The following is a 23,323-nucleotide window of genomic DNA, read 5'->3' on the forward strand; positions in this document are numbered from 1 at the left end:
AAAATAGTATTAACCACCTAAGGTGATCTGGGGGATTGGAGTGAAGGTTTTACCCTACTTTAGTTTCACTGATGCACATTGTGGAAGATGTAGAGAACATCTTGACATGGAAAAGAATGAATAAGTTAACGTTCATTGTACAGTGCTTTCCTAAATTTCTTTGGTTATCATGTTCTTATATTCTGGAGAAGAAAAATGTCTTAAATAATAAATTGATGACTAGGTAGATCTTAAAACTACTAAGGGAACAGAATATAGTTAGCCATCTGTGCTCATGGTTTGTTAGATTTGAAATCTAAGTTAACCTTAATGGTGCTGTCCACCACCCAAAGACCTGTACACCATGTACAGCCCTTATGTCGTCCTGCCTTCTTAGAGCTTGCTTGCTTGATTTTGCTTTTGTATATTTAATAAAAACTGTCTCAAATGTTTCCTTGTGTAGTTTGTGGATAACAGTTGAGTTTGTGTTGATTCTATTTCAGCAACTAACTGGCTTGTGTATGACCAGGATTCTAGCTGGTCTCTCTGTCTCCCCTCCCCCATTGTTTTGAGGGCTGTCCTGCAGATTAACCAGAGAAAATGCTTTTCCAAGAATGTTGGAATTACATGTTATTAAACTTAATTGGATAATTATATTTGAGTAGTGACATCCCATGTTTCTTTGTTATGGAATAATTGATGTTTTTCCTTATACCTAGTATTAAAATAGTTTAGTCAAGCATTTTAAATGCGGAACGTTTAACAAGCACTTGTAGTGGAAATTGAGATGCGTGCACTTTGAAAATTCAGTTGATTATTAAAGGATTTGATTAGTCCATGCCAATACTTATCTTCCATTTTCTTAAGTATTCATGAGTAAGCTATATGTTTATATTGGGAGAAAGCTAATATAAGATTTGGTAATGTCAATTTCAATGTTTAAAGTTTAATGGAATATTGTGATTTTTAAACTGTATTTGGTTATAATACCAAAATCATGAGGAAGGTCAGTCTATTATTACAGCCTGTACTTTAAAAAAAATAAATAACTTTCTAGCTATAACTTTTGGCATTTATTACCTTGGGTAAGAAATCCCTAGGGATATGCAATTCTCCCACCTTCCTTCATAGTCTTATAAAACCTTAAGTTCTAGAAACACTGTGTATATAAAAGTATTAAAACATTGATTTTATATTATGGTACATGCTGGCTCTCTGGTCTGAAGTTCCCAAACAGCACCAGTAATTGTTTTATTCTCTAATGAAATTAAAGTAGTCCATCAGAGCAAGAAGAATGACAGAGTAAGACTTTGGGTAGTTATATGATTATTTAAAATTAAGGGTTGATGTAGTGAAATTTGCTTTGTCTTGTGTGGAAGTAAGTGCCTCTGACTGTTGGTCACGTTTGTGACTACCAGTAGCCAAGAGAGCCATGGCACTCTGCAGCAGTGAAACCACTGAGGTCTCTTAACTTTGACTCACTGTATGATCCTTGTCTACAAATGACTACTTTTGGTAGCTCAACATGGAATTTAAAGACAAAAAGACATGTTCAGTAGCATAGAGTGAAGTGAAGGAGTGAGAGAACTGGAGACTTAATCTGTAGATAAGTGCTTTTATAAAATAAATGTGGAGGAGGGATTAAATTCATTCTGTGTAGTTCCTAGGGTGAAAAAATGAATGCTGTAAAAACAGAGCAGCTGTCTGAACCAATTGGAAGATTCCAGCAAATGCTGGATAAACACCTGTTGGGATGATCTGGTATTGGGAGGGAGGTGACGAGGTGATTCAAAGGATCCCTCACAATTCTGTATGTCTATGAAGTAGAGAAAACAGTGGGAGAAATTTTCAGAGGAATAGAGGGTAAGAGTTATTTAAATAATTTTAGCATGGCTACTCATACCAATTTTCATATGTATTACTATGTCATACGCTACCCAGTAGTTACTGATGATATGAGGTAAGAGTGTGGTAAAAAATAAAAATATATTTTTCCATATGCTTTTTTCAGCATTGCCTCCAGGTAAAATATATCAGAGCAGCTAGTGCATTTTTAAAAGGAATATTGTATACCAGTTTTTCTATCTCCTATAAGAGATGAAAGAGACACAATGAAATTTGTCAATAAAAGCTTTAAGAATATCTGCACATATACATCTACATTCATTTCATTCCATTTGATAACAATAGTAGTTTCATTTCAATACAAATGTTAGAGAACTCAAATTTCTGCCATGGTCATATATATATGCTATTTGAAATTCTTTTATCTAGATACAGATCTTGATAGTGAATCTCTCGATGATAGGTGTGCAGCTAGTTTGTCCCGGAACTCATGAAGATAATTATATTGCTGAAAAAAGTAAAGATATATTGAAATACATTGTAGAAAGCTGATTACCAGAGTAGTCATACTAGTCGGAATCGGGAATCAAAAAAATACTTGATAAAAACAGTTCTACATCCTTTTGTGTAAGGAGGTATTTCTATCTTGAGGAAGTTTTATCTTTCAATAAAGCTACATATAGTGTGAAAAACTTGTTTTAAAAATCTCTAAAAATTAGGAGGTAGCATGAAATAACGGCAGTGTTTTATAAGTCTTTAAAATCCTTTCTCCCTTTACTGGCAGGAGGAAGTAAGATTAAAAACACACGAAGATATGCTTTTCGCTAACGCATATTCCCCTGGGGAGTAAGTACAGGGGAGAGGGCACTTTCTGCAGCAGTTAACAGCAGCGTATTCAAGAAAATCTATTTCTTAATTTACAGAGCCTTAGTTTTCTGCTTTTGGTGATGATAAAATCCATTTGGAACAATTTTCATAGTAGATAATATTAAAATATTAAATTAAAATAAAATCACTGATCTTAACAGATAAGCAAAATAAAATCTTTAAATAATTCATTTGGAGTTTTAATAGCTGCCCAGAGGATATTCTCACTCTGCCAAGAATCTCATTTTGTATTACTATTCAGAAATTGAAATTGCATACTGCTAACTTACATCAGCACAGAGATGGAAAAAGCACGTTTGCCCCAGAATGCTGAGGTGATAATTAATATGGGCTTAATTCTCTCTACGATTAAAGATGTAAAACATGCATATACATATGTTTGACCATGTATTTTGTTTCGTGTCAAAGAGACACTTGGGAACATGTTGATAATAAAGATAATAAAGGGAGCTGCTTCTCTGTTTTCAGAACGTGCTCCTCAGACTTGGTCCTAAAGTTGAGACTGGGTAATTGGGAAAGGAAGGCAAGTTAGCTTTACAGATCTACAAATCAATAATATCCTTGGGGCTTTGCCACTGCAGTGTTTTGGTGTTAAATAGAAAGTTAATGTGAAAGATGTCACTTAGGTTATCCACAGCAAAGGGTAATTAGCATGGTTTTACTTTTTTTTTCTATTATAGTCATTCGTCTATCTTTGTTAATTGTTTTGGTGATACAGTAATAGGATCTTCATGAGATCTTTTTGGTCAAAAATATACCCAGGAAACTACCAAGTTTATAGTAACTGCCTCATTTTTCCAGGTGAGAGGATCCATTCCCAGAACAGAATGGGCAAAAACTGAACAGTAGTGGATCTTGAAAGAGTAAACTGGAAAGTTCAAATTTTTCATTATTTTGTTTGAAAAACTGAACTTTTTCAGACATCCAGGTTATATTTAAATGTAAATTTTTAAAAAGTCAAAATATAAACAGGTGATACATGAATAATAAAGTGCTTTGGATTTTCATTACCCTTTTGGTGAGGTGTTACACTGTGACGGTCTGCCCCTGACCACAGCCTCACGAGAACGGTCACCCTCCTTACCTTTATGGTCTGTATTGCTCCAGAGCCTCTCAGGTCCCTCAGGCTGTCGATGGCTTGCTGCGGTGATATTGTGTCAGACAGGTATAGGAGGAGACAAGCGGCTACTAAATAGAACACGAGACAAAAATTGTGTACTACGTGTAATATATATTCTTATAGTATATTATAAATTAATGATATGCTTATACTTCAGACTTCTGTTTGTGCAGAAGACTGAGTTTGGGAAATGAATTAAAAGACTGAGGACTTCTAGTATGTGTTTTTGACAAATTATGATTTTAAATGACTGTGGTTGGATTAAAATTTAACACTGGCTTCATTCTTTTTAAACAGCTTTATTGAGTGATTATAATTCACATCCCATACAATTCATTCATTTAAAGTGCACAATTTAGTGGATTTTAGTGTATTCGCAGTTAAATGCAGCCGCCACCACAGTCAGTTTTAGAACATTTTCATCACCTCAGAAAGAAACCCTGTATACTTTTGTTATCATCCCTCTATCACCCATCACCCCTCCCCTAAGCAACCACTAATTTACTTTGTCTTTATGGATTTGCCTGTTCTAGACATTTCATGTATATGGAATCATACGTGGTCTTTCGCGACTAGCTTCTTTCACTTAGCATAATGTGTTCAAGATTCGTACATATTGTGGCACATATCAGTACTTCATTCCTTTTTATGGGTGAGTAATATTCCATTGTATGGCTATACATTTTGTTTATCCATTTGTCAGCTGATGGACATTTAGGTTGTTTCCATTTTTTGGCTATTATGAATAATGTGGCTATGAGTGTTAGTGCACAGGTTTTGTCTGGACCTGTTTTCATTTCTTTGGGGTATATGCCTAGGAGTGAAATTGCTGGGTCGTATGGTCACTCTGTGTGTAACTGTTTGAGGAAGCACTGCCTGGCTGTTTTCCAAAGCAGCTGCACCTTTTTCACTCCCACCAGCAGTGTATTTAGGTTCCAGTTTCTCTACATCCTCTCCAAAGCTTGTTCTCCATTTTTTGGATAACAGCCATCCTAATGGGTGTTAGGTGGTATCTCACTGTGGTTTTGATTTGCATTTCTCTGAGGACTTAAATGTTGAGCATTTTTCCATGCGCTTATTGGTCATTTGTATATTTTGTTTGGAGAAATGTCTATTCATATCCTTTGCCCATTTTTAGATTTTTTAATTGTCTTTTTACTATTGAGTTGTAAGAGTTCTTTATATAGTCTGGGTAAGTCCTTTATCAGATATATGGTTTTGCAAATATTTTTTTTCCCATTCTGTGGGTTGTCTTTTCATTTTGATAATGTCTTTGAAACACAAAACTTTGTAATTTTGATATTGTCCAACAGTAAAAGGAATAACTGTTACTCCCACTGTGGTATTTCATTAGCTGTTTCCCCCCCCAATACATTTTTTAAAAGTTTATATATAACCTTGTTTTTATGCTTATATTACCCATGGATATTATTTAGAAGTTACTGTCAATATCTTAACACCTGCAAAGGGAGAACATTAGAAAACAAAACAAAACACAAGAATGCAGGTGCTAAGACCTGTAAATTATGTTTTATAGAATCCTCCAAAACAATGCTGAAAATACCTCTGACTCCCACCCAGGCTTTCTCGGGAACACCAAATTTAGGGCTTTAAATAATCCTTTGGGTCTTAGCAGATATATATTGTGTTTCGTCTCATTTTCATACAAAGTGAGCATATGGCCCAGAAACACGAGTTTTCGTACTTCGAGGTAAAAAAACAACAACTGAATAATAGAAATATATTTCTTACCAAGACAGGATCTCCCAAGTCCTCCATAACAGCTGAAAGGGAAGTACAGTTTTGAAGTTTGTACATTTTCATTCCATCCCAACAATTACAACCGGAGACTTGCTCTTTCTGCCTTCTATTTCTACTCTAATGCCTAGCACAGTGCCTTGTACCCAGAGATTAATAAATATTTTTGAATAAATCAATCAAGAGCAAAGTGTGCTTATTTGTTTGTTGGGAGGTATTCCGTACACCTATAAGGGACAAAGAAGGCAGGGCCTTTTTATTGACCTCTTTAAACATCTGAGGAGTGGAACGTGTTACTAAACTGATAGAAATCAGACTACTTTTACCAACTGCCACTTAATTTTTCTCTAAACAAAACCTTAGTGGTTATGGGACAGGTCCGTATGATAATTCTTCATTCATCTAGAAAGAGTAAAGAGGCAGTGTATCCTAGAGGTTTAAAGCCTGGGCTCTGGAGCCCCACCGCCTGGGGTTGAATCCTGAATCTGTCACTTATTAGATGTGTGAACCTAAGTTATTTAGCCTCTCTGGGCCTCAGCCTTTTCACCTATAAGATGGGGCCGGCAACAGTACCTATGTCACAGTGAGGGCTGAAAGAGAGAACATTTGTAAAGCTCACAACAGAGCTTGGCACAGAGTAAGAGGTAAATGAACGTTAGCTGCTATTACGTAGCATTGTGAAGAAATGAACAGTTCTGTATAACTGGATTTTCTAGAAAAACAAGGACTGATTCTTAAGCAATAAAACCATTCACTTTAATCAGTTTCAAAGATCCTAAAAAAGTGCATTCCATACTTCCTAACTTTCTCAGAGGGTGTACTGATCCTAATTTAGTGCTGACAACTCATCATGAGCATCAGTTACTGTGGTGTATTTGTAGATGGATATGTAGATACATGTCTTGTGATAGGATGTGAAACAGAGGACCAAACAGGTACTGACCCCTGTATAACTGATGAACTTGCTTTCTACAAAGTGTCCCAGCTGTAGGCCTGTTTCAGAGATGAGGCTCTACTGTATAAAGGTAGAGAGAGGTAGAACATTTTAGTGGCTTTCTGCGAGATTAAGATGTACCACTTTTGGTACTTCCCTGGTGGCGCAGTGGTTGAGAATCCGCCTGCCAATGCAGGGGACGCAGGTTCGAGCCCTGGCCCGGGAAGATCCCACATGGCGCGGAGCAACTAAGCCTGTGCAGCACAACTACTGAGCCTGCGCTCTAGAGCCCGCGAGCCACAACTACTGAAGCCTGTGCGCTTAGAGCTCGTGCTCCGCAACAATAGAAGCCACCGCAATGAGAAGCCCCGCACCACAACGAAGAGTAGCCCCCGCTCACCAAAACTAGAGAAACCCCACGCACAGCAATGAAGACCCAACGCAGCCAAAAAAAGAAAAGAAAAAAGAAAAAGATTATATCTTGCTAGCTTTATCTTTACTCCCGTTTGATTGATTCCTACTCATCCTTCAAAACCTAGCTCAAATTTCAACTTCTGAAATGCCTCTGTGCCCCCATAGAAACCACTGCCATCCTGTGTACTGCCTCGTATACACCTGTTTTGAGTATTATTACACTTACATGATAGTGGTGTTGGCTGTGGGTTCCTTGAGAGTGGGGACTGTGTCTAGAGTGTGTGTTTTATATTCACAATGTTTCATACACAGTAGGTGCTATGGGTTGAACTGTGCCCCCCGCAAAAGACATGTTGTACCTAATTTCTGGTACTGTGCATGTGACCTTATTTGAAAATAGGGTCTTTGCAGATATAATCAAGTTAAGATGAGGTCATTAGGGTGGGTCCTAATCCAATATGACTGGTGTCCTTATAATAGGAAACACCATATGAAAATACAGACGCACAGGGAGAATCATGTGATGACAGAGGCAGAGGGGAGTGATGCAGCCATGAGCCAAAGAATGCCACGGATTGCCGGCCACCACCAGAAGCTAGGAAAAAGTGAGGAAGGACTCTATCCACGGTTTCTGACTGAAGATAGCCCTGCTGACACCTTGATTTTGGACTTCTAGCCACTAGAACTGGGTGGGAATAAACTTCTGTTTTTTAAGCGACCCGGTCTGTGGTCCTTTGTTACAACAGCCGCAGGAAATGATGTAACAAAATAGGCGAGCAGTGTTCACTGACTTTATAAAGGAACAAAAATGTCCAGGGAGGACAGACAGCAGAACAGGGAAAAAAATGTACCAGACCCTGTTTCTGAGGGATAAACTCTAGAGCTGTTTAGCAGTGTGGGCACCCAAAGATAGTAGAAAGGATAGAAAATCATCTTTGTCCAAACAAACATTAGTCGCTGTAGGGACACCTTTGAAAGCTCTAGGACAATGAAGATTTCCAGTCATCAGATGCTTTATTTTATGGGAGCCTGAAGCATTTGACAGATGCAAGGTTGCCCATCCACCTTTCCATTCTGTTTGTATTCAAACACCAGAGCATTTGGTTTGCTAGAACTTGCTAGAGTAGATTTTGGTAAGCTTTTCTAAACTGAGCTAGTTTGATCTCTGGTAATCTTTCAGTAGAGGCTGCTTTCAAAGATGTGTTTGAAAAAAAATCTCAGAATTGGTTTGAAAATGGGTTCAAAACCTGTAAAGTATTTTTCACTGGCTCCATCTAACCACCTAATGCTATTTTACTTAGAGTTATCAGAAAATGTAGCACAGGCAACTATTTATTCTAAAATTTTGCTTCTACAATTAGTACTAGATGAGAGATGATGTGTTTCTATAAAGTTTGGAAACTGTAGGATGTAGGATGGCTTCTAGTTCTTCTTTCCCTACTTTGCAGGTGATAGTTCTCTATATCAGAGTTTAGTTCGGTCACAAACAGATATGTGTCCCCTTGTACTGGTTGGTTTGCTTTCAGAACATGAGCTACTGGCATGAAGCCCTGGGGCTCTTGGTCTAAGGAGAGAGAAGCTGGCTGGGCTTGCCCTTCTCCAAGGTGCCTGAGACTACTGAGTTATTTGGTATAGTCTGTATACTTTCTAGCTCAAAGCAATGACCTTAGAGCTTTTGAGGTATCACACTACTTAATGCTCTATCTTGCTCCAGAAAGGATTAAGATTAGGATGCAAAAAACAAACAAAGAAACATCCCCAAAACCGAAAAAACAAAAAAAAACCCAATAAGCACAAAGACCTATGTTTAGTAAATGATGAGTTCTCTTTGCTCTTCACAAATACCTCCTCACATATTAGAATAAGTCTATAGTTTTCTCCTTGTGGCTGGCTCCCCTCTGCTCTGTGGGTCTCACTTCTGGTATAACTAATGTTCCTTTCCATGGTACCACTTAGCGTCTTTCCAATGCTACTGTCTACTGCTGATTGTCACTTTCTTCTTCCTTTCTCCAAGCTACTTTTTTCTTTTCTTCTCATTTTTTTCCCCTTAATCCATTTTCTTTTGTTTTAAACTTTCATACCAGCAGCTTATTTACAGCCACTGACAAACGATGAGAGTCCCTCTTTCATTCAGGTAGCAAATTCATATCATCAAATACAATTTTCAAGTCCTGTTTTTAGGATTGCTCATTGCTTGGGGGTAATTCCTTTGCTAATTTTTTAAAAATGGACTTTCTTGCTGTTGGAAGAAACTAAACAACTGAAAGGCCGACCAGTAGGTATGGTGTTACATAACAGGAATGATGCCCTCACCTTTTTGGGAAGGAGAGGGTCCCAAAATCATGAGTAAAGGTCTAAGACAAAAGGAAGGAAAGCAAAAAAAAAAAAGCCTGTTACCCTATCCTAAACATTTCCTAATCTACTCATCTATTGTCCTTACTCTTCAAAAGTAATAATGGCAAATATCTGAGTGCTTGCTCTGTGCCAGGCATGGTGCTAGTACTTTTCATGTATTATCTCCTTTTGATCCTTGCAACAAACTATAAGGTAGGTAATAACTGCATACGGATGCAATAATTTGAGAAATCATTTTGACTGGGACATTTTTCATGTAATATATGGAGAAAAGGAAAACATACTGTATTAAGGTTTTTCGGTTATTTTTAAGGCAGATTTCAAGCTCCTCCATTATGTCACAGCAGCTGGCTATGTCAGGAGTCCCTCCATCTGGAATCGGATGATGATGAGTGATAATTCCATACTGATGGTAGAGGCCCACAAGGTTTGGAACTCTATATTTTGACAGTTCCCCTCTGGTGCAGAAAACAAATATGTCTTGTATACCATAGCTCTTTAGTTCTTCTGCCAATAGACCAAGATACACAAGGACACACATGGACAAAACATTACAAATTTAAATACAGTCGGGAGGGAAAATATGGAGTTATGTTCCTTAAGCCAAACAAACTAAGTAAATAACAAGTGATAACCTTTGAAGTGCTCATTGATAATCTAAAACAATACTGATCTGTCTTCAAACTAGGGTAAAAACCAAGTCACTAAGCACAAAATAGTAATTAGAAACATCTGAACCAAAAGGTTATTAAAATGAAACCTGACTTTATAAGTCAAAATGTTTTTTTACTGGATTGTAAGACATCCATTATATTGCTGTTTTGAAAAAAAATTTTTTTTACAATAAATACTGCTTTAAAATAAATTGTAAAAACACCTAATATTTCAAAATAAGAAGGAATGATAGCACATTTTTTCCCATTTTCTTCTCACCAAATCAATGGTGTTTGCTGTGTACAAGTCTCTGTTATTTTGTTTTAGCCTAAGCACTGTATATAAAATCTCCTGCATAGCCATGGTGCCAGAGCTCTTGTATTCTCACCTATATTTGCACTGTACCACACCATCATGTATTTAATTTTAGGGACTAGGTTTCTAGGAAATAAAGCATTAGCTGTATGAAAATTATGTGACTTAGCGAATTTCAGTATAATGATATGAACCAAGCTAGAGTACTGCAGGCCATTCTGTTCACTGGAACTTCCTTAGGGCAATATTCACTACAGAGCATTTGGTTCATAATGAATAATTCTGACTCATCTGGTTCCCCTTTTTCTCTCCCCACCCACTAAATCCTAGGACATTTAGCTATTTAAGTACAAAGTACTTTTTATCATGAAACTCTAAACCTGTACTTGAAATATGGCTAGTCCAAATTGAGATGTATTGTAAATGTAAAATACGTATCTGATTTCAAAGACCAAGTACCAAAAAACTCCTATCTCAATAATTTGTTTTATACTTAAAACCCACTGAAACGATACTATTTAGCCTATATGAGGTTAAATCAAGTATATTACTAAAATTAATTTTACCCGTTTTTACTTTTTTAATGTGGCCCCTAGAAAATGTCAAAAGTACATATGTGGCCTCTATTTGTGGCTCCCAATATGTTTCTGTTGGACAGTGCTCCTCTAGATAATACTATTAAGCTTTTGTACTTGTAAAAGGGTTTAACTTGTAGTTGACATCCGTAACCATTTTTAAGAGAGTAGGTAAATTTCCCATTTGCCTCTTGCACGCATTGAATAATTTCTATTATACAGTAGATTTCAACTTTCCCAGAAAGGACTCTGAGGACGGACACAGGAAGTGCTGCCAGGAGAGTCTAGGCCTCCCCCTTCAGACACTGTCATCTGTTTTGTATATTGGATTCCATTTAAGATTTCATTGGAAGAAAAAAAGGTTTGGTAAAAAATTGGAAACTCCTTTTACAGAAGAGACTAAATGAATAGGGCTTTCCAAAATGTGCAAGACTGGTTCTTGAACCAATGATTTCAATGATATTTTGCTTATAACTGAATGTTCTCCAAATGGAAATTTCCTACCATGGTGGGTATCTCTAGAGCAGAAAATCTTTACAAATACTGCAAGGGTCAACTAATCTATTAGTCTTTTCTGGTAGGTAAATTAAAGAAAGTATATTAGCAAATTGATATTCTAGGATAACTAGGACAGAATTTTAGGTTTATAAAATCTATAGTGGTCAGAATCAAACAATATATACATTTTTGTATTGGTTTATTATTAGGACATTGGTAGGACTATCAGGCTTTAGATATTCCAGGCCAACCAGAATAAATTATTTTGGAAGTCTAAATTTGTTAGTATCGTACAATATATAAATTCCAAATTGGGACAGATTATCGGGATATTTGTAGGATTATTAGACTTGAGGCTAAGAGCATCCTTGGGCATGTAGAGATCAGACCCTATTCCATCTTTTCCACCTAGACACTTGTTCTGTAAATTTTCTATGTGGGATGGACAATTTCAATACTACCTCTGGGTTCCCAGCTCAGGCTTAATTTCCAGTATCACAGTCAAGTCTGCAAAGAACAGTATGTTCAAAGATCTGGGCAGGGCTTCCCTGGTGGCGCAGTGGTTGGGCGTCCGCCTGCCGACGCAGGGGACGCGGGTTCGTGCCCCGGTCCGGGAAGATCCCACATGCCGCGGAGCGGCTGGGCCCGTGAGCCATGGCCGCTGAGCCTGCGCGTCTGGATGACTGTGCTCTGCAACTGGAGAGGCCACAGCAGTGAGGGGCCCGCATACCGCAAAAAAAAAAAAAAAAAAAAAAAAAAGATCTGGGCAGTGCAATGTCAGCTTTCTATTTACATACTTTTCCCCCTCCAACTTATACATTATAACTCAAATGCAGTTTTTATGTATAGAACTACAAAAATCAGTGAAAAGCAACACTATGTTTAGTAAATGATGAGTCTTCTTTGCCCTTCACAAATACCTATTCACATATTAGAATAAGTCTATAACTTGAAACTTTATGAAATACCAAACATTTTTTTTGGAAAATTCAGGAGAGACTACAGTTTGTTCTTTTTGACAAAGATTTTTAGTATTATTTTTTAAGAACCTATTAAGATGGTTCTGTCATATTACACCTACCTGTATCTTTTTGGATATTTCTTCTAACACCTTTAAATTTACAACCTGTAAGTAGTAACAAGGCAAGTGCAAGAGTCAGTTTCTGGTCATAAATAACAAGTATATTAAACACATATATAGCTACTGTAGAAAGTCATTACACATGATCATTTATATGCTTCAATTCCATTCTGAATGGGAATTTAAATTTCTTATATTCTTAGGAATATAATTCCAGGGATTCACAGATCCCAGCTGAAGGAACTCTTAATCCAAGGATTCTTTATTCTGTGTCCTTTCTGTAACAGGTACCTGGCTGTAGTCCTTAGCCTCACATTGTACCCCTGTGTTACATTTTATAAGATAGGTAAATCAGAAATGTAGAACTGTGAATGTGGATGTGGAAGGGTTGAAGAGTGGGTCTACGTTCCTTTCTCTGTAGCCCACCAAGAACGTTTCCAGAACTGAGTTCCTATGCTGATAGTCTGTGAAATTCTCTTACTGCTCAGTACAGAAATTATATAAAAAATAATTTCTAATACATCAATAGTGTCACCTACCTGGAAGAGCACATAAACCAAGAAATTGAGAACAGTTCACTCGTGATAGGGGTAGCCTGAAAGGAATAAAACTTTGTCAAGTTTAGTTCAATTTAAAGTTATAGATGGACATTTATACAAACGTGTGTGCCTGCCACTAAATGAAGGTGTTTTAAAGTTTTACAGCAGTCAGAAAACAAAAATTCATAGTTAACTATCAATGTATTGGTCACAAAAAGGCTTAGAAAGACTAAGAGTTTTAAAATAGGAACTTATCATTTGCTTTGTTGCAATTTAAGTCTTAAAAGTGGCAAGCTAATTTAAACTAACTTAAAGATAGTAATGCCTAGGTTGCTTACAGCTAGTATAAAGTGTACTTAAGTTATCCTGTGGTTTGTTACCTGAGATATTTTGCGTTAGTAACCTTAGGAAATAAGCTGGAAAATGACCATCTGACGATTTCATCTTCAGCATTCATTCAAAATTACTATTTTAAGATTTCTTTATAGGACTTCCTTAAACAGATACAATTTCATAGAATAAAAACCACTGGCTACCTATTCTTTGTTGTAATGGATTTTGGTTAAAATGAAATAATTTCAAGAAATCCTATTCCCAGTTTGCAGTGCCTGGGGACAAAGCGGGCAGAGGCTCAAAACAGAAGATGAATTTAGAGGAAAATATGGGGCATTGTATAAATACCACCTGACTTTGAAAATCAGATGAGTTTTTGAGTTTGAAGGTGGCTTAGAAGGGGAAATGAAAGTTAATTGCTATTTGATGGCAGAACAAAAGAACTATAGGGACAACACTTTTTTTCTCTTCCTACAGCAGGGTCAGTGCTTAAAGAGAGAGATTATTACACTTACAGAGATTGTAGAGAATCTGCTGTAACCGTAAGTCACTGCCAAAATTCAGAAGTTGATTTTATATAAAAACATTTGTTTTTGTTATTGTATCTATGGTGCTGTGGCTTTTATCTGAAACAGGGTCTGCTGATAGATGCATTATTGTGGCAAGTAGTTCTAGGACTGGAATAAATGATAACATAGGATATCTCATCCTGTGTTTGGTACACTATTCTTTTGTCATAAAAGAATAAGAAGGTTTTGGTACTAAATGGGAGCTCATTCAAATCTTAACTCCTTGTTTCTACTATGGTTTTCTCAATGTATAAGGAAGGAACTCCCACCACTCCCCTTACCCCCCCCCCCGAAAAAGCTTTATTCTACCATAGATAAGAAAGATAAGAATTATATAATCAGCAGAAGAGAATCATTTTCAATATGCAGACTAAATTCTACAAAGATTATTATGTACACATCAAATATTTTAGCTCATCATTGATCAGAAAGGTTAACATACCATGATATCTGAATTGGAGTCTGTTCGTCTTCAATAGGCTCTTCGTCTGATGAGTCAAACTCACTTGTTTGCACTGAACTAGGCTTCAAAAGAAATCAGAAATGTTAAATAACTTTAAAGAATGCTATTGCTGTTTACTGTCCTATTAATAATTACAGCCCCATGTAGTGGAAAGAGTGTTGGATTGGGAACCAAGAAACCTGTCTTCTGGTCCTGGCTCTGCCACTTACTGTATAAACTTGGACAAGCGATGTCAGTTTCTACTGGATCTCAGTTTTCCAAAACTATAAAGTGAGATTTATTCATTCATTCATTCACAAACATTTCTTGGACACCTTCATTTGCCAAGCTCTGGAGATGCAAAGATCCATAAAATAAACAGCCTGCCTTCAGTATAATTGGAGAGACAATGTGTAAATAGATTCAAAAAAGTTAGAAGTGCTAAAATGGCACTATGCCCTTCAGAGCAGACAAGGGAGTGACTGACTGCTTAGGGAGCTGGAGAAAGCCTCACAGAGGAGAGATCCATTAGTTGGGTTTTGATGGATGAGCAGGAGGTTTTTAAGCAGATAGAGAAGTTAACGCAATTAAGGCAAAAAGAGAAAGGGCTTTTACAGTATATTCCCTTGGTGTCCGCGGGGGGTGGGGGGGATTGGTTGGTTCCAGGACCTCTCCCACCACCGCGGGTTCCAAAATTCCCAGATGCTCAACTCCATTACATAAAACGGACCAACATGGGACAGTTGGTCCTCTGCATCCACGGACACCGAGAGCTGACTGTATCCAGGAAATGTGACATCAGAGCAGAGAAGAGGAAACTAAAGAAGTAGTTTTCTCTACCCCATTTCTCAATAAATAACCCCCAAACAGCCTAGCAATTTGGTTGGTGGGTGGGTGGGAGTACAGGTGGAATAACATGTCCCTAACTTTGTGAATCACTGGACTAGAGAGACTGAGATGAACTTTGTGTGCTGATCTAAGGAGTTGAAAATCACATGGGAAGCATTTCTACATGGAAGATGTGTTATAGGACCAATAAAAAACACACCTTTCTTCTACTTCCTAGTTGGAACCAACTGAGGGATGAGACACTGGAGAGGCAAATGGAGATCAATATATCAGTTTTATTACTGACTGTCAGGTGGAGGATGGAGGATGTGGCTTTAAAGCTGAGGTCAAGTGGGCTTGTCAATTCTTCACTCCAGAATTGGACTTATCCACCCAGGCACAGGCAGTGATGGACAACCCGTGGCTCCCCTGTGGCAGAGAGCACCCCAGATAGTACTCTCTGCAAAGAGAAGGGAAGGAACACAGCTACTTGTGTTCAGTTCCTCCCAAACTCAGGGATCAGATCACTCACTCTTCCCCTTCTGGGGACAAGTGTAGAAAAGAGGCCAGGAGTGAAGGAGAGCTGATGTCCCTCCACATGGAAATATGGGGATTAGCAAGTGTAACTGCCTAATGTCTTTTCTAGCTCTGAAGCTATATTCTATTCTATAATGGTCTTATTTGTAACTACCAGATCACTTTACAGAGCCAATTTAGGCCATGGATTTGAGTTGCTTTGGATCTATCCGTATTATTATTATCAACTCAACTCAAATGGAGCCCCTTAAACAGGTTGTTAGCTCTGTTGGTAGGTGATGTGAGTCAGGTGGGGCTTCAGATCCTTAAGCCTGTTTTTTCTTTCTTTAAGGCAGTTTTGATGATTCAAGAGTTTCAGTTTGCGTGGCGCATTCACTCAGGCTCTCCCAGCCAGCTTTACAAATCCTAACAGAGTTGGATGTTTCCGCTTCCCCAAGCCCAGAGATTCTTAACTCCAGGGAAAGGGACGCAGTGCCAGGTGGCCCCGTGGAATGGTGGCCGTGGTGACACACCCACAAGCTGGAGGGGTGTTAATCATCTTCCAGGAAGTTTTCCCCGTCCGCGGAGAGGACTGCTCCCCAGGGGGCCCAGGGCATCCCAGGATATGCTTTGGGGCTGGGGTATCAGGCTGAATGATGCACGGAGACACTTAAGCTCTCTATGCCTCAGTTCCTTCGTAAAAGGGGGCTCAGCCCTCTCTGGCAGGGCTGTCGTGAGGCTTAGGAGACCCTGCATGCGACAGCTCACAGCCCACAAGAGGCGCACAGCGAATGTCTGTCTTCCCCTCGCCCGCCTCCGACCCTATTCCTTCGCTGCCATCCTTCTTGCAGGTTCCGGGAAGCGCCACCTCCCCTTCCCTGGACGGTTACTGCGCGAGTCGTGTTGCGACCAGGCTGGGGCTGTCCCCGGGCTCAATAAGTCGCATCGGGGCCGCTCCCATCCCTGCGGCTCGGTTCCTCCAATCCCCGTCCCCACTCACCGGCTTCATAGCTGGCCGCCAGACAACCAGACCGGCCTCCTCCTACCTCGGGCAGCACCAGCGTTTCAACCTCCGCCCCGCGCCCTCTGCCCCTCAGCTCAGCTCACTGGTTCATCCTTCTGTGAGGTGGGGCGAGGCTTCTTCTTGGAACCAATCGGACACTCCCCCTGTTTCTTACTCCGCCCCCGGTGCCCAGGCTCGACCTCTAACCGCTCATTGGTTCCTACGGGGCCTTTGAAACACGCGCCGGAGGAGGACCCTGTTGAGTGCTGATTGGCTGGGAGGGCGCCCTCCTCCCCCCGGTTGGGAGCGGGGTGGGGCGGGGAGAGGGGCGGAGCGATATCTTCTAAAGGCCGCCACAACGCTGTGGGGATGTTGGAAAGCGGTACTTTCTCGAGGCAGGATCCGAAGTGGTACCAGGGTAGGGAATTTTGTTTGTTCTTTTAAATTATTTTTTAAGGGCATGATGGGAAGCATTGACCTGGAGCATCTTGTGAAAACACACCACATCCTGTAGACTTTATAATTGTGGTCATATCTAGTCATATAAATATTATGGGAACCGCCAAAAATCCAGAATATAAGCATACCTTATCAAACATAGTATGTTTGATATCTTATATTCCTTACCATTTCAGGATATATACAGGTTGGGATGTAGATCAACCTTCCTCTTAACAAAATATCAATGAAATAGTATGTTATGAAGAGGAGATAAAGTCTCCAGATGGTTTTAAGTGCCAGTTTCTAAGTAATTGGCTATTATCTTAAAAAAATATGTTTGATTATTCTCTCCCCCATTCTCCAGTCCCCATTTAGTTGGCCATGGGGAAGAAGGTCACCTGGAGCAATATTACCTGCTGATCTGACAAAAATATGCAGAGCTTTCAGCTCCCTGACTCATGTTGTGGAAACCAGTGGGTAGAGAGCTAATGGGAAGAATTCTTTAGCAAAGAAGATAGCACAGTTTGACTTAGAGACTGTATTAGTCAGGGTTCTCCAGAGAAAAGAACCAATAGGATATGTACATGAAGAGATTTATTTTAAGCTTGGCAAGTCAAAAGCTGATAGGGGAGACTAGGTGGGGCTGGAGACTCAGGAAAAAGTTGTAGTTGTAGTTCAAAGGCAATCTGCTCTAGAACCAGGACTACCTGATACTGCAGGTGAAGTCCAAAGGCCATCTGCTCCAAAATGCCCGCTTGCCTTTTTGTTCAGGCCTTCAATTGATTCAATCAGGACCACCCACATTATAGAGGGGAGTCTGCTTTCCTCAAAGTCCACCAACTGAAATGTTAGTCTCCTCCAAAACACCCTCACAGAAACATCTAGAATACATTTTGAGCAAATATCTGGGCACCATAGCCCAGCTAAGTTTGCACATAAAATTAGCCATCAGACAGGTCCAATCATCATTGAACTTGATTCATTAATTTATTCAGAAAATATTTATGAGCATCATCTGTGTCCTAGGTACTATTCAAGGTGCAAGGAATATCTGAGTGAACTAAACAAAGTCCCTGCCTTTATGGGGCTCACATGCTGCTGGGGGAGACTGTCAGGTAGTGATATGTGCTGTGAAGAAAAATTAAAACAAGTGGAGTCTGATGAGGATGCTATTCTAGATAGAAGTCAGGGAAGGCATCTTTGAGCTGTCTCTTGAGAAACACCCAAATGAAGAGAGAGACTGAACCATTTGAATAGTTAGAGGAAGAGTTTTCAGTCTGCCTGAAGAGTAAGGAGGTGCAAAGCCCCTGGGGTGGGAATGTGCTAGGTGTGTTCAAGGAACAGCAGAGAGGCCAGTATGGGAGAAGCTGATTGAGTGAGGCTGAGAGAGGTAGGCAATGAAGCAGGGCCTTGTGGGAGGCTTAAGAGCCTCTTTTCTGAAGCATTGAGAGAGGGTCCAAGGAAAGACTGGAAAATTAATTAATTAATTTTTGGCTGCATTGGGTCTTTGTTGCTTTGCACGGGCTTCTCATTGCGGTGGCTTCTCTTGTTGCGGAGCACGGGCTCTAGGCACGCAGGCTTCAGTAGTTGTGGCAGGAGGGCTCAGTAGTTGTGGCTCGCGGGCCCTAGAGTGCAGGCTCAGTAGTTGGGGTGCAGGGGTTTAGTTGCTCCGCGGCATGTGGGATCTTCCGGACCAGGGCTTGAACCCGTGTCCCCTGCATTGGCAGGAGGATTCTTAACCACTGTGCCACCAGGGAAGTCCCCTGATTGTTTAAGTATTATCTGTGGCTACTTTTGCGTTACGGTGGTAGAGTTGAGTAGTTGCAGCAGGGACTGTATGGACTGCAAAACCTAAAATATTTACTCTCTGGTCCTTTACAGAAAAAGTTTGCCCACCCCTGTGATATAGTCTGTGAGAGAAATGTATATTTCTTCTAGTAACATGATTTTAACTCTGTTTCTTGCAAAGGAAGAATCCTGGCCTTATTATGCTAAAACATTCTCCTCTGCTTGGCTTGGTCCCTTCATTATGGGGGTCCCACATAAACTGACAAGGGCTATGGCTGAACTATCTGGTTAAATGGCATCATAGTAACCTAGTTTCTCTCTAATCCCCAAGATTCTCCCTGGAGAGGAGGAGTGGGGGCTGAAGTTCAGCCTGCCACACCTGTAGTCTTCAGTTAATTTTTTGGTGTGTGACTCACGGCTGTTAACAGAAATGTGTGTGGTCAAAACAATGTGGAGGATTTATCCAAACCATCAGAGGGAAAAGTGTTAACATATGTTCACAGACAGATGAGTATCTTTAGAAATGCTCAAAGAGAAACGAAACATGATTGCCATCAGAGGTTGTACTTGGATGTATGTTTTACAAATAGATCCATATTTTAAAAATATTTTAATATGAATGCTAATGGATTTGACATGTGTGTTAGGGAGAGAACACTGGAATCTTAGAGTTGACTGCAACTTGGAGAGATCATACCTCCCCATTCGTGACATGCCAAGTTTAAAAATTTCTCTTGTGCTGACCATCGGTTAAAGTATATAACATCTGCAGTAGGCATATGTTGTTTTCCAATTGCTTCTTCCTTTGGTGAGTTGCTCCTGTCTCATTTCATGCAGTCTTGTTGGGCATGTGACTGGGACTGATCCATAAATGTGCCCTATTCCTCTGGTCACAGTTAATGGTCCAGGGAATGCATGTGACCCCAACTGGAGCATCCTTCCTTGTCTTGTGTGCTTTGGTTGCTGGTATCCTTATTTTCTTCTTTACCTTCCTAAGGTCTCTGTTTTACCCCAGAATGATGATGAGTTCTAATTTGCACTGGATAACTGGAGTAGATTGTAAAATATATTTAAAATATTATTTAAATTTAAAATGCTATTGTATTTTATAGTGGGAATGGATGTAACAACTTCGCTCATTCCACAGACTCTTCTGTCCTGTGACTTTGTCATGCTCTGTCACGAGGTGGAGTATAATACTCCTCTTAAATATGCGCTGGCCTTAGTGACTAGTTTGACTGAGAATATACCAAAGTGATCAATGATAAGCTTGATAAAATTGCATCCTCATGTATCCAGCACCCAGATGAAGTAATGGAACATTACCAGCCCCCGGAAGTCTCCTTCGTCCACTAGCCACCCCAGAGGTTAGCTCTGGTTTGATTTCTGAAACCATTGCTTAATTTTGCTTGCTTACAAGTTGTATATAAATGGTATCTTTGGTGTCCGGCTTCTGTTGCCCACTTCGTGAGATTCATTCATGCTCTTGTGTGGGGTTGTACTTGTTCATTCTCATGGCAGTATTCTGTTGTATGAATGTGCTACAATTTATTCATCTCATCTACTGTTGATAGGCACTGGGTTAGTTTCCAGGGCTGGGCTATTATGAATAGTGCTACTAAAAATATCCTTGTCCACGTCTTTTGGTAAACATATGTACATAATGCTGTTGAGTATATACTAGGAGTGGAAGTGCATATGTTCATCCTTCGTCCGTACGGCCAGTTTTCCAGAGAGGTGGTACCAATTCACACTCCCACGGGCTGTGTTAGAATTCTAGGTCAACATTTTGCCCAACATTTAGTATTGCCTGTCTTTTTCATTTTAGCCATTCAGTGGGTGCTAATTTCAAATTGTCAAGAGACTAACACTAATCAGTTGGATATCAGAGAGAATCAGTAGATGCCATTCTTTAAGAGGTAGCAAAATTTCCGTAATTTTTAGGAATTTTTGGAAAATGTTTTTGTACTATGTTATCATGTGTAAATATTTTATGCATTATTTTATAAATGTCCATATCATTGCAGTGTCTATATTTTGAAGGTACATGCCTACTTTAGACCGTAAAACTACTGATATGAACAGAGTGGCCCTCAATTTAGGAAGCTTCCCAGATTTAGGCCTCATCAGTGAGCACCTCGCACTGTGATGGGAGAAATATTATTTAAGTTTCCCAGCTTGGGGCTAAAATTAAAGTCACAATAACCATCCTTTATGAAATAATATTTCTTTGGTTCCTAGTCTGTCTACTCTATGAAATTGCAGCCCCTGTTTATTCCTCATGCTAGTTCAGTGCATACTCATGGATGACATCCATATGCTCAGAAAGGCAAGGGCAAGGCACCCGCTGTCTTTGGCTCTCCTGCTCTCCCTTGCTTGTCGGGTCACTGCCCAAACCTGGAGCAGCAACCATGCTGACACCCGCCGAAGGTGCTGGGACCACCGCTGACCACTGACGTCCCACCCATCTGCAGTGCCAACTGCACCTTCTCTGTCGCTGCTGAAATTGCTGGCACAGGATTTTGCTAACACTTGCATCTTCCATGTCCCCTGGAGATTTTAATGAAATAGCTCTTTTTAGTTTCACTGGCTGTTTACAGCCATGGAACTTGGGTCGCAGGATGTTGGGGGTGGCCAACACTGGGCAGTACTGAGAATTGTCCCTCCCCTCTGGCTCTGTCTTGATGTCATGGAACCCAATTTGTGTACTTTGACTTTCTCTTCCTTTAGGGTGAGTTTCTTCCCAGGAGAACTCTGGCCTCTTCTGGGAAACAATCCTGACAAGATTATCTCACCCTCTGCTAGCTGTGCTCAAGTATGTCTGAGTCCCGAGTGCTTAGTCTCAAGCTGGGGTGACCTCATGTCCGGTTTAAACCTTAGTCCTGGTTTATGACTGTTGGTTGCCCTAGCGTAATTATTAACAGCTCTCTCTTTTACTTTCCAAAGTGTCCAGGGTGGGGTAGTAAATTATATGGACATTCTCTCTTCAGCCATCTTTAGGAAAGTTTTCCAGAGGTAAAACAGAATCAACAGCACATTTTAGAACAGTCAAGAAATAGAATATATAGGAAAGGGTTTTGAACCCCGAAGGCTGGGTGTGGCATTGCAGCTACAGCCTCCTTTGCTGCCCCTGCTTTTCCTCCCAGCCCCACGGCTGGCAGCCACTTGGCTCCACCTACAGCCTGGTTTCTGCTCTGGTTTTAGATGGTTTCTTCTTTTCACAGGGAGATAGAAGGAGAAAGAGTAAAAGGCTCTGATACTCAGTTGGAGGTTAATACTTGCGGTGGGGGGGCCTACCTGGCGTGGCCTGGGCCCGATTTTGCTAATCTGGCTTTTGCTGTCTTCCTGGGACAGTTTCTATTTTCGATCATATCTTAGTTCTGAATGGAGCCCTGATGATCTCTTGCCATTTCCCCTGTCCCTGGCCTGCCCTGGACCTGAATTCTGGCTCCTGACCCTCAGTCACATGGGTTCTGCTGTCCACGGCCAGCTTTCTCAACACGGCCTGTCCTACCCTGTTGCCTGCTTGCACCCCATCAGCGTCCTCTTCTCTTTGGAAGCCGTTTTGTAACCTCTGGTTGCCCTTGCATGCTGGGTTCCCACCAGGAAGGCGGGGTGCTCTAGCAGGAAGGGAGAGGGCCTTGAAGTCAAAAGACCTGGCTTCAAGTCCTAGTTCTGCAATGAGCTGTGTGACCTTGGACTAATCACCTAATCAGCTGACCTGAATTGCAATCTCCTCGTCTGTAGCATGTGGAATGGAATCGCTGCTTGAAAATGAATGAATTGACTTCTGAGCTCAGAGAGTTTCCTAGTGAGTTTGTTTGGTTATGAATCAGTTATCTGGGGCTGGAATAATCCTTGGGAAGTCAGATTTCTGAACTTGAGGAATCAAGCCTCTACAAAAAAGAAGCTGGGGAAGAGAGCCTGGAACAGTTGGCTGGATTTTCCATTGTCATCTTAGGAGAAAGTTTGGCCAGCTCCTGAAGCTGGGCTATTCACCTGTCCCAATTGCTTTCAGCCCAGAGAGGGCTTGAATCAGACAGCTTCTCACATGGGAGTGTCACTAGCCCCTTTCCCCCATCTTCTCTCATTGGTTTTGGGAAACCAGTTTGAGAAATTTGCCAGGAATGGAGAAGAGTCTTAAATTTCTCTTTCAGTTATACTTAGTTCATTTTCAATAGAATCTAAAATAGGGACCTCCCTGGTGGCCCAGCGGTTAGGAATCCGCCTGCCAATGCAGGGGACACGGGTTCGATCCCTGGTCTGGGAAGGTCCCACATGCCACGGAGCTACTAAGTCCGTGTGCCACAACTACTGAGCCTGCGCTCTAGAGCCCGCGAGCCACAACTACTGAACCCGTGCGCTGCAACTACTGAAGCCTGCACACCTAGAGCCCGTGCTGCGCAACAAGAGAAGCCACTGCAATGAGAAGCCCACACACCGCTGCT

At 40.4% G+C, this 23,323-nt stretch overlaps 1 protein-coding gene across 3 annotated transcripts; it reads right to left on the bottom strand.

Moving 5' to 3' along the window:
* Nucleotides 1–2,096: 2,096 nt before the first annotated feature.
* Nucleotides 2,097–16,769, bottom strand: CDKN3 (cyclin dependent kinase inhibitor 3). Of its 3 annotated transcripts, none has more exons than XM_067735304.1 (8): nucleotides 16,644–16,769; nucleotides 14,300–14,382; nucleotides 12,956–13,011; nucleotides 12,417–12,461; nucleotides 9,578–9,665; nucleotides 5,585–5,616; nucleotides 3,797–3,900; nucleotides 2,097–2,332 (listed from the first exon to the last, which is right to left on the bottom strand). In XM_067735304.1, the coding sequence occupies exons 1-8, from the start codon at nucleotides 16,650–16,652 to the stop codon at nucleotides 2,246–2,248; spliced, it is 504 nt and encodes a 167-aa protein (XP_067591405.1). In that variant the 5' UTR covers nucleotides 16,653–16,769; the 3' UTR covers nucleotides 2,097–2,245. The 3 variants fall into 3 exon arrangements, with proteins under 3 accessions (XP_067591405.1, XP_067591394.1, XP_067591383.1); XM_067735293.1 differs by having other exon boundaries at nucleotides 9,578–9,800; XM_067735282.1 differs by lacking the exon at nucleotides 2,097–2,332 and having other exon boundaries at nucleotides 2,380–3,900; nucleotides 9,578–9,800.
* Nucleotides 16,770–23,323: the final 6,554 nt, after the last annotated feature.

Source organism: Pseudorca crassidens, chromosome 1 (assembly GCF_039906515.1).
Source record: "Pseudorca crassidens isolate mPseCra1 chromosome 1, mPseCra1.hap1, whole genome shotgun sequence".
Classification (NCBI taxonomy): domain Eukaryota; kingdom Metazoa; phylum Chordata; class Mammalia; order Artiodactyla; family Delphinidae; genus Pseudorca; species Pseudorca crassidens.